Source organism: Stigmatopora nigra, chromosome 8, assembly GCF_051989575.1.
Source record: "Stigmatopora nigra isolate UIUO_SnigA chromosome 8, RoL_Snig_1.1, whole genome shotgun sequence".
Classification (NCBI taxonomy): domain Eukaryota; kingdom Metazoa; phylum Chordata; class Actinopteri; order Syngnathiformes; family Syngnathidae; genus Stigmatopora; species Stigmatopora nigra.
The window spans coordinates 3,602,621-3,622,500 of record NC_135515.1 but is presented as its reverse complement, the minus strand read 5'-3'; the positions used below and the strand labels follow the sequence as shown (position 1 = coordinate 3,622,500).

General features: G+C 38.0%; 1 protein-coding gene across 5 annotated transcripts in view; it reads left to right on the top strand.

The window, feature by feature from the left end:
• Positions 1 to 19,880, top strand: part of nectin1b (nectin cell adhesion molecule 1b) — a 136,375-nt gene that overhangs the window by 48,807 nt on the left and 67,688 nt on the right. For all 5 annotated transcript variants that reach the window (XM_077722010.1, XM_077722012.1, XM_077722011.1 and 2 more), the window contains 4 exons: positions 6,619 to 6,990; positions 8,983 to 9,282; positions 10,844 to 10,961; positions 14,824 to 14,975. In XM_077722010.1, coding sequence (XP_077578136.1) covers positions 6,619 to 6,990; positions 8,983 to 9,282; positions 10,844 to 10,961; positions 14,824 to 14,975 — 942 coding nt within the window. The remainder of the gene's footprint in view (positions 1 to 6,618; positions 6,991 to 8,982; positions 9,283 to 10,843; positions 10,962 to 14,823; positions 14,976 to 19,880) is intronic.

Below are 19,880 nucleotides of genomic sequence, written 5' to 3'. Positions count from 1 at the left end.
CCAAACCCATTTGACTCCCCCATTCAAAATGGATTCTACATGTATCGCCATCCAGAAAAAATAATAAAGAATAGTCTTTTCCCCCCCTAAACAATGTATCGCATATGGCCCAGAACAATTGCACGCCTAACCACGATCCGGCTAGGACGTCCCGGTCACCGTGAGAACAGCCGCTTCATTAAAGGCTCATTATCCCAAGTGGGTCGCTTTCGCGTTTGAGCCCCCCGTGTCCCAATAACCTAAACATTTACGCTTAAGTTCATCAGTGGCGCCCTTCCTTGTTGTCCTCATCTCACCCTTGTCTCCCTTCGCCAAAGGGTGACAGCTCGCTAGAGTTCTGAGGACGCCATCCGTCCACCGAATCTTCCTGGCGTAGCTTTAAATAGACGTCATTAATGAGGATCTCTTTTGAAATATGCATGGGGTCCTACTTTGACTTGGCCTGGCTTGCTCACATCGTGAATTACGCCTCAACTTTGGCACCCATGAGTTTCTTCTGGGACGAGCATGGCGGCAAATGAGCCAATAATTGTCTTTCGAAAAGCTGGCTGGGTGCCAGCCAGCTGGGCCTGGTGTCTCTTGCCAAAGAGCGCTTGTTTTATGGAGAAAAAACGAGGACGGGTGCCCTCAATTTCCTTGTGAAGTGTATTCGAAGTACGGTGAGCTTTCGATACTTTGAACAACCTGAAAGTGATATTCAGTATCCAAGAAGTCAAGCAGAGGAACAACACTAAATGAAGCTCTTTTTAACTAATGAGGAAGTTTAATAATAACTATAACTTTAAATATACTCAAGGCCTGGATGCCAGATTCAGGGTTTGGTATCAGTTGTCCGTTTTGAAGTTGTTTTTGCGCAAATAGACTATTTACTGTTTTTATTCCATTTAAAAAATTATATTTAAAGTCATTTTATACATATATATAACAAATAGGGGTAGTCACCTTTTTTCAATGATTGTTGTTTTTAATTTTCAAGGAATTAAGTTAAAAAAATGCCACTGTTCATTTAAAAATCATGTATTATATTTCCATACAATTAATTCAATCCATCCAAATTACACAAGTCCAATTTGCACTTTTGCGAAGGCATTTTTTAATTTTAACAAAAAAATAAAAACATTATAGTAACAATAGTCAAATGGAAAAAATCAATAGGCATCTCTTAAGAAAAAAACAACAACATACACTGTTTGTTGGTAGTCATTGACAAAAAATATATACCTATAAATCACACTTAAGTATGAGTCACAGACCTGGCCAATCTATGAACAATAAATCCAATAGTCATTGGTCTAACATCCGTCTTAAAAACATGACCATTCCAGTTTCCTTTAATTCCACAATGGCGAGTTTATTTTGTCCTGCCGCATTATTACTCCACTGACACATCACTCACAAACATATCAATACAATACACTTCTCATCCCGGCTACAGAAATGACAAAGCAAACATCCCAACGGCCTTTCAAACGAAACGAGTTGAGCCCGTTCCTCACGTTTTGTCTTAAGTACCGTTTCTTATCTGTACACGGGACGGCCGCTTTGGACACAAGGCAGGTTGGCGCCAGACAATAACAAAGCTGGCCTGATCAGGCCGGTTTGGCGGCGAGGTCTCCGGAGCGTCGCTATCAGCCGAAGGCCAGACGGCAAGCCGTTTTTAACGACGCCTCCCCGTGGTCACCTGAAAGCGTTTCCTATTTTTCGCTTTATGTGTTTCCCCTTTCCCTCGTCTTGACGCTTCGAGCTTTCTATTAGGACTCATCCTCAAATCCTTTCTCCCCATGTAACACTGTAATTAGAGCTCCACCGTGTCAGGCGAGGACTTTTCTAGTTTCCGAGTCCCCGTGGGCGCCCCTGGCTCTCCTCCGACAGAAGGGATTTGGACTGCGTAATTACGCGAGTTCTTCTGGTTTCCATTTGTGAGAGGGTCTGTTTATTTGCTTCACTCGGTAAAGTTGACGGGAGGGGTTGTAGAACTTTGCCAGTTTTTGTGGGTCTGGATAGATTTGTGTTTTTGAAAACACCCGATCCAGAAAAAATAAGGTTTGGAAAATCAAAAGCGACGTCACGAAATAGCAGCTGGAGTTTTTCAAAGTCAGATTAGTCAAGTGAGAGAGGTAAGAGTGTAAACGGGACAAAACGGAGGTTCGGAAACAGTAGCGTTTAGAGTCGAGGGATTTTTGTGATAACAGTTTCTGGTAGAAACTTACTGATCCAGACTTTTGATTTTTTTTGTCTTTAAAAAGCTGTGAATTTGTCAGTATGTCACAAATCGCAAATTGAGTTTGAGTTTGATTTGTTTAATAGGGTAGAGTACAATGAACATATTCAGATTCATGTTAATGAATATGAAAATATATACGATTGTAGAGGTTCTGAGACGGGGTGTTTACGTATGTCAATTGGAATTGAGTTCCAGGTATGTGAGCTGCTTTGGCTTAATGCTGAATCTTTTTGAAGGGAATTACACAGTCACCTATAGAGCCAGTTATTCACTATCGTTTTTGTATCTGGGAGTTCCTGTGCTGCATTTTTTTTGGTCTTTTTCGTGGACATATAGAATTGCTTCATTGGCATACATTTGGCATGTGATAATGCCAAAACATACACCATGTGTTGCTTTCATTATAAGGTTTTTAATGTTTTCTTGGTGGCTACAGAAATATTTTGGAAGATTTGGAAGAGTTTTTCTTTTCGTCAAACATGTTTTTTTTAAACATTTTGGGTTGGCGAACCCTGTTCTGGCCAAGATGGTTTCCGATAGGCATAACATTACCACATTTGGCCACTGGTGTCGCCAAAACCTCCCAAATTTAAAAGTTACTTAATCTTGCTTTAAAATTTACGTCAGACACTGCATCTCGGAAATGAATTGGAACTTCTAACAACCATTTTTCTTTTTAAGTGACCCAAATTTAGTCAAGTCTTACTCCCTTTTATTCCGGAAGCATTTTGCTAGTCGAGTAGTGAAATTGACAGGCATTGTGAAAGGGACCCGACATCTAACTTTAACCGACGCTGTCATGCGGCAAATTGCGTTTGCCGTCTCATGAAATATCACACGGGCGGCCAAATATCATACGGCCGGCCGGCCGGCCGGCGGCGTCGCTCCGCTAATGCGAGCGGTGATAAAGTGGAGCAGAGGTGCGCAAGGACACAGGTGTTCCTCAAGGTACACATGACAAGGTGGCTAGTCTTCGCTGTCAAAGCACGTTAGCGAATCAATCTGTCATCGGGTGGGTGGCGCCGGTTGAAATCTTTGCAGACGTAGCGCGGGGTGGGATATGAAAGATGATGTTGCGTTCACTAACTTCTAAAGGTTGTCACTTAAGTCTCTTCGATGGTGGCGGCCCCGCTACAGCCAAAACCGGGACAATGCGTTGAAATTGTCTTATTTATTTTTTCACGGTGAAAAATGAAGTCAGTTTGCAGAGATGCGGCAAAGACGGAATGCGCATCCGTTTATTTAGTATGTCGGAGATGGATTTGATGGAAAGGTTGGCGAATATTTGATGTTTGTGAGTTAGGTATTACTGTATAACAATGTCAATATGAGAGTCAAAAAAATTGCGGTTTTTGACTAGTGTTCAATCCATTTGAATGGTAGTAGTTTGTAGTTAGGTGATGTTGCCTCAAAAAAGTATTGTTTTTTTTTGTATTTCTTGCTCATTTGATTTTTTTATGTGCAAAAATATTCCTTTATATTTTTTAAATAATATAATTGGCATGAATATTTTTTGTGGCGGGCCAAATCTGGCCTTGATTTTGACACTTATGCTCTTAATAATAATAATTTTTATTACATTTATGTACAGTACAAAACACTTTTTTTATCTTACTTATCCTCACAAGGGTTTTAGGGGGTGCTGGAGCTTATCCCAGATAACTAAGGGCACCAGGCAGGGCACACCCTGAATCGTTGGCCAGCCAATCACAGACCACAAAGAGATGGACAACCATTTATAAAAAAAAATATTAATACATTTTTAAATCATTCCTAATATTTTTAAATGATTTAATCTTTAAATAATTAACAATTCTAAATGCATTATTTCAATTAAATAGACTTTATCAATGCCTAAATGCTTAAAATAATGAACCATTATATTTAAAAAGTATATGCTAAAATAAAAAATGTTTTTTTAATGATATATGTAATAAAACCTTTTTTTAATGACTAGAAATAATCACCTGCTCTATAAATTGATATAGGTCTTAAATGTCAATTTTTAAATATAGTCGCTCTCCACTGTGCCTGAAAAGGTCAATAAAGTTTTAGTTTTCAAGTTTAAAGTCAGGGTTTTAGCATCAATTTTTGATGTCCAAAGTAAGTCTGGTTTGGAGTTTGAAATGGTGTGTACCATTTGGTGGGTCGGGAGCGCAACATATTTAGACGGACTTTTTTACGACACGATCCCGGGTGGCTTTATGAGCCGTTAACTCAGGACTTTCCCCTCACAGCTCACACCTTGTGGCTAATTACAGCCGGTTGTAAATCCCAGGCTCTGTAAGGCAGGTGGTAGGGTGTCGAGGGGGGGGTACCGAAGCCACAAGTGTGTGTAAATCTAAGTCGTGCACTAACAAAGATGTGGAAAACTGCAAAAGTTTTGCTCATGTTATAGGTGAAACAATGCTGTCATGTTTTGCATCTGATTATGTGGTAAACAAACATATATCCTATTTTATTTTACATGAATAAATGTAAACAGGAAATAAAATTGGTCACCCAATGTGATAATTTGAGCTATTTTACTTGGGTTTTTTGCTATTGGTCAATATTTTCATTTCATTTTATTAGTGTAGATATAAACATAGAAATATTGCCAATCATGTATGTCTTATTTAGCGGTATTGTAACGAATTATTTTGGTACTTGTTATCATAACTTACATGTGGCAAAGTGGCGGCCCGGGGGCCAAATCTGGCCCGCTGCAGCATTTTTTGTGGCCTGGGAAAGTCAATCAAAAAGTGCTGACTTTTTGTTTTAGGATCAAATTAAAATGAAGAGTATAGATGTATATTAAATTTCCTGATTTTCCTTCCTTTTAAATCAATAATTGTCATTTTTTAATCCCTTTATTCTGTGTTTTTAGTTCAAAATTCACTTTGCAAAATCTAAAAATATATATAAAAAATTCTTAAATAAAAATTGGTTAAGATCTATAAAAAACTGAATATTCAGGCCTTTTTATCCAGTTCTTTTAATCCATTTATTAAAAAAAAAAATCTAATTATTATATTACCATTCATTGTACATCTCCCACCATCAATAACAGCCAATGAATTAATTGAATAGCTAAATATATTTTTTAAGAAACATCTTTTTTACCTGATTACAATCCTTAAATACGGCATGATGAGTTCAGGGACATCATGAGACCCTTTTGTTTCCAATGTTGTGTTTATTGGCTGTACTCAAACCTCCACCTCATCTCCATTCCATTAAATAAAAACATAATTAGCTTTGTTTGTGTGGGCTGATGGAAAAAAAAATCAGGAGCAATTTCTGAAACACTGGTGTAACTGGCGCTCGATATTTCTATAGGCGCATGTTCCCGTTGCGTTTATTAAGAGCCTTGGAGTTCGTAATTGCAGCCTCGGGCATTCTGAGGGGGAAAATAAAAGGTAATTAAAAGTGATACAGCCTTGGTGGAACATACTGAGGATGGGGTGGGTGTGGGGGGGTGCAAGGCGACACACCGGCGTCCACTCGTCGTCTTTCTGTGTCTTGATTAGCCTTCCGTCTCATCAAGAATGGCAACCCCATGGACGGAAGCCGCGTAATAAACGTGCCACCCTCAGATTGTAGTGGATTTAGAACCAATGCACCGCTGGGTATACGTGCTTGCAGCTCTTGGTCGATCATGGTAAACTTCCAGGGTTTGCCCTGTTTTGTTAAAATTGTTTGGAATGGTGGTTTGGAATCGTTAAGAACAAGGGTGTCAGACTCGGGTTGGTTCACAAGACGATTTAATGTCAACTTGATTTCACGTGGGTTGGACTATTTTAGATATAATATTTAGATTTCTTTATTTTTATATAAATGGATTAAAACAACTGGATTAAAACTCTGAATTTAGGTTTCTATAGATCTAAAACAATGCTTATTTTAGCGTTTTTTTATATATTTTTAGATTTTGCAAAATGATTTTTGAACTAAAAACAGAAAAAAATGATAAATAAATTACTATTATTGATTTAAAAGGGGAAAATCAGGGAATTTAATATACATCTATACTCTTCATTTTAATTTGATCCTAAAACAGAAAGTCGGCACTCATCTTTTACTTTCCCGGGCCGAACAAAATGATGTGGCGGGCCAGATTTGGCCCGCAGGCCGCCACTTTGACACATGTGGTTTAGAAGTAGAAAGTGTTGGGCGATTTGAAGATTGAGTGTTGATTGTCTCGTCTCGGTGACCTGACGTTACATAATTTAGTTGAAGATAATATAGTGACGATGGAAAATGATGGCTCAGATCAACTGTAACATACAAAATATCTCATTTTCAAGGCACCCCAATCTTAATGCAAATATTCATTGATATGCAGCATTCAACTATTCTGAAGTCCGCTCTAGTTCCATATGTTTATGTCTCCCCATCTCTTTCCTCCACAGGTGCTCGTAGCCAGATGGTCCAGATGGACTCGAGCAAGTCCGGCTTCGTGGGCTCCCAGGTGGAGCTGCGTTGTATTTTCATCAACAGTAACCCGCCAGTGAAGATCTCGCAGGTGACCTGGCAGAAGCTCCTGAACGGCACCAAGCAGAACGTCGCTATCGCCAACCCGGCTTTGGGTGTCTCGGTGCTGGCGCCCTTCAAGGAACGCGTCACCTTCAAGCAGGCGGCCGTGCGCCACCGCACGCCATCGCTGGAGGACACCACTATCGTTTTCTCCAATCTGCAGCTGTACGACGAAGCGGCGTACATCTGCGAGTACACCACCTTCCCGGCGGGCAACCGCGAGAACATGGTCAACCTCACCGTCTTTGGTAAGAAAAAGAACTTGGATATTAAACTGTACTTGGATATTAAACAGTACTTAGATATTAAACAGTACTTAGATATTAAACAGTACTTAGATATTAAACAGTACTTGAATAGTAAACAGTACTTAGATATTAAACAGTACTTGGATATTAAACAGTACTTGGATATTAAACAGTACTTGGATATTAAACAGTACTTGGATATTAAACAGTACTTGGATATTAAACAGTACTTAGATATTAAACAGTACTTGGATGTTAAACAGTACTTGGATATTAAACAGTACTTAGATATTAAACTGTATTTAGATAATAAACAGTACTTAGATATTAAACAGTACTTGAATATTAAACAGTACTTAGATATTAAATAGTCCTTAGATATTAAACAGTACTTAGATATTAAACAGTACTTAGATAATAAACAGTACTTGAATATTAAACAGTACTTAGATATTAAACAGTACTTAGATATTAAACAGTACTTGGATATTAAACAGTACTTGGATATTAAACAGTACTTAGATATTAAACAGTACTTAGATATTAAACAGTACTTAGATATTAAACAGTACTTGGATATCAAACAGTACTTGGATATTAAACAGTACTTAGATATTAAACAGTACTTAGATATTAAACAGTACTTAGATATTAAACTGTACTTAGATATTAAACAGTATTTAGATAATAAACAGTACTTAGATATTAAACAGTACTTAGATATTAAACAGTACTTAGATAGTAAACAGGATTTAGGTATCAAACTTTCGCTTTTAGATATTAAACAGTACTTAGATATTTTTTTTCTCTCTTAGCTATTAAACAGTACTTAGATATACATTTTTCTCTCTTTGATATTAAACTCTCTCTCATGAATATAATTTTGACAGCTGGTTTCAACAGTAAACTCTTTTTGACCATTTGACCGGCGACCAAAAGACCGGGCAACCAAAAGGGACCAAAAGAACGGCGACCAAATGTCCGAGCACCAAGAGAGAGAGGATGCCATCGTGTGATGTTTCATTTTATGACTAAGAGACCTCAGCTGGCGTGCTAGTGCCTATTTTGCGTAAAAGTGAAGCATGCCTCAGGATACATTAAGAAAAACTTCAATCTGATATTATGGTGTATGTATATATTGGAGCTCAAGTACCTTATCTAGCCTCGACCAATTGTTGAAGATACTCTTCCTTTCAAGAACCACTTAGGCTAAGACCACTCAGAGACTATCTTACTTAAACTTGAAAAATCAGCTTCCTGGAATGGTTCTTTCTTCAGAAAAATATCATTCTATAACCCATTAAGGGTTGATATATTTTCCTTTAAAAGATATTAGCACTCAATTTAAGTTCTGGTCACTCTCAAGCCACTCTCTGATGTTTCATTTTATGTTCAAGAGACCTCGTCACGTGTTTTGTCGGACCTGCAGACCTTTTTTTTAGCTGGCTTGATATTTTTCGTTAAAATGAAGCATCTCTCAGGAAAAAATCAATTTGATATATTAATTCTGAGTATAGGTCTCAAGTATTTACATTTCAAAATAGGAATTGTTTATGTTTCTATCATTCCCAAACCTTGTTCTATAACCTAGGGTGGGCAAACTTTGGCCCGGGGGCCACATTGACTTTAAAAATTTGACAGATTCAGCACAAGATACGATACAAATAAAAAAGTGCATCCGTTAACAGTACATATGAAAAATAAAGAGAAAAAAAGGACTAAAAGATTAACATACTCATCACTCATATTTAAAGTAAAAAGTACAAAGTCAAGTAAAAAGGAATGTATTAAAGAAATATTAAAATGTAATTTAAAAAAGAGGGGCTGTAAAACATCAAAAACAAATAAGAGTGGACACAGCTACTGCCACTGGCTTCCGCGTGACGCCGCCATCTTGGGGAAAAAATAACTATTTGGACAACGACGGCGGGCCGTATGTGGCCCACGAGCCGTAGTTTGCCCATCACTGTTCTAATTCCATTCTCTCCACAGCTCGACCCTTGACTCGCATGACCCTGACCACGCCCACCATCGTGGCCCGCTCCCAACGCCGCAAAATGACGGTGGCCACGTGCGTGTCGGCCAATGGCAAGCCGCCCAGCATCATCAGGTGGGATACCCGACTGAAGGGAGAGGCTACCTTCCAAGAGACGCGCAACCAGAACGGCACGGTGACGGTGCGCAGCAACTACGTGGTGGTCCCCGGCCGGGAGACGCACAAGCAAAAGCTGACTTGCATCGTCACCTACCGCAACGAGCGCTTCACCGACAGCGTGGTGCTCAATGTGCAGTGTAAGCAGATGCGCCTTTTTTTTTATTGTGGCGGAGTTTTCCGCAATAGAGCGAGAACCCTGTCAGTTTTATTGCCGCTCATAATACGACTGGCAATTAAACATTACTATCGTTCCGTGAGGTTGAGACCAGGCTCGTATTAGGAATTTTAACCCAATGGATGGCCATCCTCACCATTGAATTTGCATCAAATTAAGACGTTTTTTTGTTCTTTATATAAAGAAACCCAGATAAGATGTAATCGAAGTTGTCACTGTATGTAAATGTACTATTTTCTAATCCTATTAGTTATTCGCAATAATTCAATTTTGCAACGAGTTAGGATCTTTTCGAGTTTTAATCAGTGTAAAAATCGATAATTTTTTTTCAAAGATTTCACCAATGTACTCAAAAATGAGAATTTGACGCCGATAACCCAAATTTTTAAAGATGCCGAAAAATTGACGTTAAAAATCATCTCCAAATCATTAACTTGCTTACTTGTTCATCAATTGACGTCCAAGTGATTTGGATTGAGTTTTAACAGATTGCTGTTTTTGACCAAAACCAAAAATTTATATAAATTATCTCTTTTCCGTCATTAAATCACCTCAAATAAGCAAGCAAATGAATTTATGAACATAATGACCACATATGTCAATGCCCATGTCAGTTATAAGGCTGCCTATAATAGTATTTTTTTAGGAATGTAGTAACTTAACTTTCTTTGGGCCATGCATAGGTCACCCTACTCTTGTTGCCTGTGTTGTTAGGGGACTTTCAGGCTTCAGTTCATAGTAAACAAAAGTCAACTTAGCGACACCCGCGCAAACAAACCTAGACGTAAATGAGCTACTAAATATGCGGTACTCAACCTTCCTACTAAATCAACATCCGGCTCTTCCAACCTGCCAATTGGAGAAAAAAAAATTCATTTCGGGAACAGCAACAGACAATTTTGGCATATTTTCCTCTAGTTTTGACCCTACGTTTTTTAACAATGTGTGTTTTTAGATAGATTTTCAGAGGTCAATGATCTGTAGGACTTTTGTAGGGTTGCTAAAAGTATCCACAAATATCAAAATATTGATGATTTTTGTGAAAAATATATTTTTGCTTGACTACAGGTGACCTGAAATTGGGTTTTTTGGGTAAATTGGATTTTGGGGATATTTTGGGATTATTTAGGTGTCAATATGTTTGCAGTTTTTCGCCCTTTACGGCCTAAATATGAATAAATATAGATTTCTTGGAAAATTACATTAATTATCCAGTCATTCAATAATAAGAATCATTGAAAACAAACATTAGAATTGTTATTTTCTTGCTCTGAGCACAGAAAAAAAAGTGCATTCCCTGTAGAACAAACACATCGCCTACTGTCACGACACGCTCGCGTCAGTTGTTGACAAATTGAATCGAGAGCGAGACAAGTCGGGAATGCCGTATGATGTTCGGTATGAGGACAGAACGCAGCACGTCTGTTATGAGCGCCAGTAAATTCTTGCCATATTTTGATCCAAGGTTCCCAACAAGTGTGTGCATCTATCTGAACTTGCGCCCTTTGCACTTCTCTCCACAGATGAACCTGAGGTGAAGATCGAAGGTTTTGACTCAAACTGGTACCTTAACCGCCAAAATGTGCAACTGACCTGCAGGGCTGATGCTAACCCTCCTGTCACCATCTACCAGTGGAAACTGTGAGTTTGAATGTGATGTGAAATGCTATGAAAGTTTTAAAGTGACAGTAGACCAGATTTTTTTAGGGCAAATTCATCCAAAATTTGACACAACGGCTCTTTATTCAAATGAGTCTTTCTGAAAAATAGACAAATAAGATGATTTCACAACAATTATTTTCTATTCTGTTATTTATGCACTTGCTATCTTAGTGGCTGTAATGTAATTATTGCCTATTAACAATTCTGGTTGTGATGTCACAACCAGAATTGTTGAAAAAAGTGGGCGTTCCCTGATGTATTGTTTTAGGCAAAAAAAACCTATGAAATGGTAAAAAAAACAACTAGATTTAAGTGTCAAATTAATTATCAGCATACAAAAGTATATTCCTAGCATATTTTTAGTCAAAATCACCTTTATTTTTTATATAAACCCAACATTTGCCCCAACTTTTTAAAATTAATATACTAAACTATCTTATTTTTTTAAAAACGCCTTTAAACTAAATTCATTTTCCCTACTTTACCAATGTTTTAACCCCAAATGATCTATTACTAATTATATTTCCATTTTTTAATCAACATATAATTTTTTCTATTCATTGTCAATGCTGTTTTTTATGCTATTTAATTCCCCATTCCATATTTTCTTCTAAAATCTTTTCCAAGGGTTTTCTTATTTAATTTATAAAAAAAATCATATTGTAATGCACACTTTTACTTATATATAGACAGGTTTTTTTTTTTTTTGCAGGTGTGTATACATAAAGGTGTAGTTTTACAAAATCCGCCCCACATAAACACAACGGCTGTTGGATGAGAAATTTGCACCCCCCGCGGGTAATATGCATGATAAAACTGTATAATGAACAGGAGTTAACAAAATGAGTGGGCGCGCTCAGCGTGGTCTCCGTCTGCTGGAACATGTTTTTAAATGATCCTACCACGCCTCTTCACATCACTAAGTTGACACACACTGTAAAGAAGATAACAAGCAATGTTATTGATAAAAAAAAAAGTCCAAAAAAATATGGGTTTTTGACTACTGTCCAATCCATTTGAATGGTAGACAATAGTTTGTAGTTAGGTGATGGCGCCTCAAAAACTATTTAGTTTTTAGTTCTTGCTCATTTTACTTTAATTTATTACTTACATATTGAAAATTAACACAGGGAAACTATTCCTTTATATTTTTTAAATAATATATATTGGCATGAATATTTTCCAAAATCTGGCCTTGACTTTGATACTTATGCTCTTAATAATACACTTGTGTTGTCCTATTAACCATTTATTTTATGACATGCGCACTACAAAACCCTTTTTTATCTTACTTATCCTCACAAGGGTTGCAGGGGGTGCTAGAGCCTATCCCAGCTAACTACAGGCACCAAGCAGGAAACAATGATACAGACAATACTCATATATAAGGACAATTAAGCATATAGTTAGCCTAAAAATCATGTTTTTGTGCAATATGGAAGAAAACTGGAGCACCCGGATAAAACCCACGCAAGCCCTGGGCGAACATGCAAACTCTACACTATAACGGCCGACCTGGGATCGAACCCTCGACCCTATAACTGTAAGGCCAAGACATTATCCACTTCAGCAGCGGTCCACACAGACCATATTTTAGTTAATAATTGTTTTATATGAACACAGAGATAGACGCGATAACATTTGAGCAGGAATCGCTCAGCCGAGGCGAAAAGGTGGATGTAGATTAATAGCTCATTGTAGCTCTGCCACAAGCCTCCCTCTAGTTAGCCTCTAATGAGGCACCTTTATGCACACGTCTATGTATTTATTACACATTTAGTTTTCAGCAAAAAAGGCTGGGATATAGAAGGGAAAGATAAAGGCGGCAAGATGTGATCGAGGAAGACGAGGGCGCGTGCGTCGCTGACGGATCGGAGAGGACGGCCGTCGCCGCGTTGAAAACCACTCGCCAAATTTGTTGTGAAGGTTCCCCTGGGCCGGGCGCTGGAGGTCAGCTCAACGCGAGGTTGTGACGGAATGAGCCGGACTGGGGCCTTAAAAAACAGCCCAGCGGAGGTGTGATTGCAGCAGTGACATTCGTGTAACATTGACAAAAATAGCACAAAATGGCTGGCATTGCAGTGACCTCCACCATTTCTCCTTTTAAATTACCGTATTTTCACGACTATAAGGCGCACCGCATTATAAGGCACACCCTCAATGAATGATATGTTTTCCATATATAAGGTGCACTGTATTATAAGGCGCACTGTCTATTTTGGAGAAAATTTAAGGCTTTTAAGTGCGCCTTATAGTCGTGAAAATACGGTAGTTTATCTCATGAGGCGTGTCATTAAATTTTACTTACTTTCTACCAATATTCCCTCAAATTTTTCATGTAAAACACAAAAAAAAACATAAGAGTGGACAGAGCTACTACCATCATGGGAAAAGGTCGTAAAAAAATTTAAAGAATAAAAAAAAGTTTGAATTTTATTTACTGCACGCCATATGATTGCTTCTGCGCAAAGAAGACGAGAGTAGTCCGCAATTGCGTTCGTTTAAAGTTTAAGTGAATCAGACATCTTTCCTCGTCAAAACCGGTCAATTTTCTGGTGGAAATCCGTGCCTTTTCCAAACACGACCTTCCGTCTCTGGAAGAGAAAGAACCGTGCCCGACGCACGACCCGATCAAGCGCAGACCAGCATAAGCGTCGGCGTGCACAAACAGCCGAGACGCCCTCTCGGTGACACCTTATCATTGGATCAGCTGGTCGTCTGGGAAGAGCCTAACAAAAAGGCACACGTATACTTTAGTGCTTTAGTTTAGTTGCCTTCGGGCGTCATCTTACATGTTGGGGCTTGCTTCCCCTGGGTGTAGTGGACTGATGGATTAAGCTAGAGATACATCATGTGTAATGTTTCGTTTACGTGAATGCCAATTATCCCACGCTCACCTCGCCCAGGACAGTTTTTCCGTGTCGTTATTATGGAATACTGCTTGCGCGTGACCTGACTGGTTGTCTTGTGTTGTTAATCAAAGCCAAAAGGGTTAATTTTGGAGCACTTCCTTGTTAATTTTCACTTAATTCAGGGTTACCTCTTGTTTATTTTTGATTATTTCTTTGGAAGTTAAAGCATCTCTGGACCTGTTCCTCCTTATTATTCACTTCTTTTTTATTTTGAATGGCTTGGTTTTGCGGAACTTACAGGACAACTTTACATACAAAAAATACATATATACACATACATATACATATATACACCTATACATATATGTACCTATACATATATACACCTATACATATATACACATATACATATATACACATACATATATACACATAGATATATACACCTATACACATACATATATACACCTATACATATATACACATATACATATATACACATACATATATACACATACATATATACACATACATATATACACCTATACACATACATATATACACTTATACATATATACACATACATAAATACACATATACATATATACACATACATATATACACATACATATATACACATGCATATATACACATACATATATACACATACATATATACACATACCTATATACACATACACATATACATATATACACATACATATATACACATACATATATACACATGCATATATACACATACATATATACACATACATATATACACATACCTATATACACATACATATATACACATACATATATATACACATACGTATGTACACATACATGTATACACATACATATACACACATGCATTTATACACATACATTTATACACATACATATATACACATATACATATATATAATGTCGCTAGAAGAAGAGTATAATGAACAAGAACTTTTTTTCCCCATTTCCACCATCCAGCTTAAACGGCTCACTGCCAAGCAACGTGGAGATCAAAAACAACAGCCTATTCTTCAAGGGCCCCGTCACCTATGACCTGGCCGGCACATACGTATGCGACGCCACCAACGGCATCGGCACTCGCACCGGCATCGTCGACGTCAACATCACCGGTAGGCCAAACTACTTCTACCCTTCCCGGCTCTTTTTTTGCTCTATCAGGCATGGCTTCATAACCGACCAAAAACAGCTACTAACAAAACGGGTTTGTGTGCGGGTGTACTGACGGCTGATTCAGAACCTTTACCGTAGGCGGCGGAACATTCGACGCCAACGTATATACTTTTTTGGCGTTCTTTTTAAGCGAGGGCAAAAGTGCGAAGATTCTCGTCGTTGAATCACATCCAGTCTCAGTTTTTTGTAGAGCTTTTGTTGCTATTCTTTCCTGATAGCGGTCACATATTGTGTGATCATTCAGGTGTGAGAGGTGGCCGTTAGTCGCCAGACAGGAAAGGGAGGAAGCAATCGGGGGCCCTTGGAAGTGACACAATACCTGGCCAAGACAAAGAAGGAAAGGCGCTGAAGTCATTTTCTATATATTTCTTGTAAATGAGCAAGCTTTGTTCTCCCACGCCTTTGTGTTGAGTGACTCAAGGGAGCGGGTACTTCATTTAAACACATTCAGCTGCTTGATGTTTGTGTATAACATTTGAATAGAGGCTTCTTTCTCCACATTGTTTTGAAGTTGGCTGATAATGAAGGTGAGGAAAAAGCCTCGGGCCTCCTCTTGGTACGCAAATAATAAGGATGTCATTTACTTGTGCTCACCGGTGAAATTACGAAGGTTTGTTTGATCGATTTAATTCATCGGCCTTTTATTTTTTTTTGTTTAACGGAAAACCTGTTGGGTTGAAATCATTAAATGTGAGCAACAGGTTGGTGAATTGACCAAAGAATGTGTTGGAAAGAAGCAGCACAGCTTGTGTGATTAGCACACTGTGCGCTTTGACGTTTAGAGATCAAGGGCTCAATTCCAGGGATCTTGTTTGGAGTTAGGGAGGTTCTGTGGGTGCTGTTTTTTCGTGGGTACTCTTGTCTTCTTTACACATTGAATTATTATTGTCATTTGTGGTAGTATAATGAGATTTAAAAGTCTAGGGTTGTTGAATAGTTAAAAATCAAAAACTTTCAAGGTAGGATTGTTGAATAGTCTAAATTAGGTGTGTCTAGACTTTTATTTTCTCTTGGGACTCCTTTTAATAAGAATCAAAGAATCCAGGGCCAACTTGAAATCCTTTGATTTGTTAGATGGAAAATAGAGGCTTGCTATAAGGTTAATAAATGTTTATTTTATTTTTGACCAGGAGAGTTGGCAGAAACTAATGGATGATGCAATTGAATGAATATATAGTCATCTATGGGCCTAAATTTGTTAGTAAATATGCAAATATTGTATTTTTTAATGCCTGCTAGCTTCATTCTTATGTTTACTGTCCCAACCCACTTTATAACAACTTTATGAACTTCAAATTTGGAAAAATGAACAAAAAAAGTAATAATATTAGACTTATACTGATGCAAAAGTGTTCTACTCAGAATGCTGTTTTTCAAATGGGTTATCTTAAAAAAAATGATAATAAAAGCAACAGCTGCAAGTTTTGAAACAATGTCACAATTGCAGGGTAACAAATGAGTGTCAAAAGCAGATCAGGTTGCCCTTTTGAAGTGACGAAAAAATGCGACAACGTGTCAAAACCTGCCTTTCGCTCGAAGGTGCTAACACAAAAGATAAAATTACAAGCTCGTCCTATACAGGTACAAACATGTCTTTGGTATCATTCGATAACATTTTCTTGTTGTTTCGTAATGCACATTTTCCATTCGCTAGCCCAGATGTTGACAAGCTTGTATACCTGCCCTTTCATTTGATTTCCAATCGTCTATTTCCACAAATACGACAAGGCTCCTTTTTAAAGGGCAGAAATGAAATCATGACAAATTTAGTCAACAACTTGTCTTTTTTTTCCCCGAAGCGTAAAATATCAAGACGTCGGACGTAAATCGCGACCGGAATGTTATCCGAACACATGACGACGTGCATTATGCATGAGTACGGACTGACATGGCAATATCCGCCTGCCAGGGTAAGAAAAAGAAAAAAAACATCTTGGGTTCCAGTTTTCTTCGAGATAAACCGTCAAAAGCGAGCCGTGGCGTATCTGAGGAAATCTGTTTTCTCCTCGCTAGGAAACGACGTTGGCGGAGCACTTAAGAAAGGCAAATTTTAATCAAGCTCGGCGCTCTGGCGCGGCCATTTGTCAGCGTTCGGTAGATAACGGCGGCCAAGGAGCGCCTTGTTTCAATTAGATATGGAGGGAGGTCGTCCAAGCGCCGAGAGTCATCACGTGGGCTTGGCGGTGCTTCTTCTTCTTCCAAGGACATGCGTCGCTTGTTGCAGTCTAATGAAGGACCCTCGTCGATTAATCACTCTCGGCTTTAGGAAGAAGCTCAACCTGAAGCAAATTGCTAAAACTCGTAGTGCTCACGTTAAACACTGGCGTACTAAAGCTGAACTCAGAAATCATTGAGATCAAGATCATGAATTATAGGCGTCAAGACAACGAAACTGGAGCCAAAACTCTTACAGTTTCGCATACTTTGCATTCTGTTTATTTTATGTTTGACTTCTGAAATCTGATCCACTACTGAGACCAAAAAAAACATGTTTTTTAGTATATAAGTCTTTAAAAACGAAGGTTTGATTATTCGCTAAGGAGCTAATACTCTTCAAAATCTAATAGGTCCTAAAATTCTGAATGGATTCCTCTGGAAATGTAGATAAGTTAAAAAAATGTTTTTTAGTATTTAAGTATTTAAAAATGGAGCTTTGATTATTCGCTAAGGAACTAATACGACTTCAAAATCTAATAGGTCCTAAAATTCCCAATGGATTCCTCTAGAAATGTAGATAAGTTCAAAAAAAATGTTTTTTAGTATTTAAGTATTTAAAAACGGAGGTTTTATTTTTTTTCGCCAAGGAGCTAATACTACTTCAAAATCTAATAGGTCCTAAAATTCCGAATAGATTCCTCTGGAAATGTAGATAGGTTCTGGCCCTATTTTTCCATCACTCGATCCCACAGTATTTTTCCCCACTTGTCCATCTGATAGTCAACGGTAGGCTCAAGTCTACCATAGCTGTCAATCAAACCACTGACTCTCACTCTGCTACGTTCCAGGAAATTGGAAATTTCAACAAAAATGCTACGGAATGACACTCAATGTCAGAATTCCTCACAATTACAGTTGTATTTATATGTTTTAACAATTGGGGGCGCAGTGGAGGAGTGGCAAACAGGTCCGCCTAACAGTTCTGAGATCAAGGATGGGTTCCGACCTTCCTCTGTACCCCACTTTCCCAAAAATTGCTAAACTAATTCTACGCTAAATTATCAGTCTTCCTAATTGTATGTTTGATTGGTCGTTTGTCTCTTTATGCCCTGTGATTGGCTGACAACGACCTCAGAGTCCCCAGAGTTGAATAGGATAGAGTTCCAGGACCCCCTGCCAATGGGAATCCAGTAAAAGAATCCACCTGCATCTTTTTTTTTTTAGCCTATTAGAATAATCCAGGCGGACATCGAGATTGACAGCGACGTGACACGCGATGTAAATTTTCACAGCGGCGTTTCCGTGATAATACACGGCTCCTCCACGACTTTAATTCCGTAGAGAAGACGACGGCTGTTTGTCATCTGATATAAAGAAATAAGAAAAACAACGTAGCAAGCAAGCATCACCTGAATTTGATTCTCGGCCTCCCGTTGTGTGTACGCTGCTGCGTCTTCTTCAAAGGGAGAAAAATTGCTGGTGCAATACCTGATTTATCTTGATGTCAAAGAAATAGGAATGTTTTCCATTGGAATCATATAGCGAGTTAACAACTTGACTTTTAAATGCATGGATTGTCATTTATGTTTGTGACTTGTAAACCACATTTTCGTTGCTTACTTATCCAGTGAATGTCACTTTAATGTAATTCTACTGAATAAATAAGCAAAAAAACACAACACAGATTACCTGCTAAAATTTGAAAAAAATGGAGTGCTCCAGGCTCCATTTTCCATCAAAAATAGGTGTATATTTAGTATTTTTAGCCATGTATTCTATTGTTATCTTTCCAATGTGCGAAACCTTTTATCAGTCATACGTTTTTAGAAAAGTGAGGATAACGCTTATGTGAGGTTTTCTAAGGCAGGTTTTTTTTTTTTTTTGGGCCTTCAATCCTTTCCAAAATCCACTTTTATCAGGTTCTTGAGCCATCTCATTTCCACTTTTTTATTTTTTCCTGCTGCCGGATTGAATCAATTTGTGCATTCGCTTCCTTCCTGTTCTAGGCGGATTTGGTAGAACAAGAAAGCTTTGTGCACCTCATTTCAGATAAAAAAAAAAAAAAGCTTTTGATTAAAAAAGAGAGAGAGGAGCAAAAAAAAAATGGATCATGGATGGTTCCCTTAAAAGATCTTAACTGCTCTCATCTCCTCTATCGTTGAGCCCTTTAAAATCCAGATATAAAACCTGTTTTCATCCTGGACCACGTTGTAGGTTTAAGTGGCTTAAACTCAGATGACTTGCTGGGAATGTTTCGGTGCCATTGACGGTGATAGAGACATTTTGACTGGGAAAAGACGAATGGACAAATGGCAAACCACATTTTTGTCGCAAAAAATAATCGGGGCCATTCAACTAAGTTGAAGTGATTTGAGGAATTTCAGTGTTCTTAATAAAAACTCACAAAAATGTTCCATTAGATTTATTTTTATGACGTCCATCGTACCGTTCCAAGAGATTTGATTGATTTAGTTCGTATGTACACATTCTACTCTATTTTTTTTAATCAAAAACAGTTTTGAATTTTCCAAATCTTTATCAAAAAATGAGTTTTCAGTTTTGCTTTTGTCATAACATTACAAGGAAAATAACTACCAGGTTACCCCCCGTTTAATATATTAAACTGCAAGGGTATATTAAATGGCGCACAAAAGTGAGGCTCAAAAAAGCAAAAATCCTTTAATATA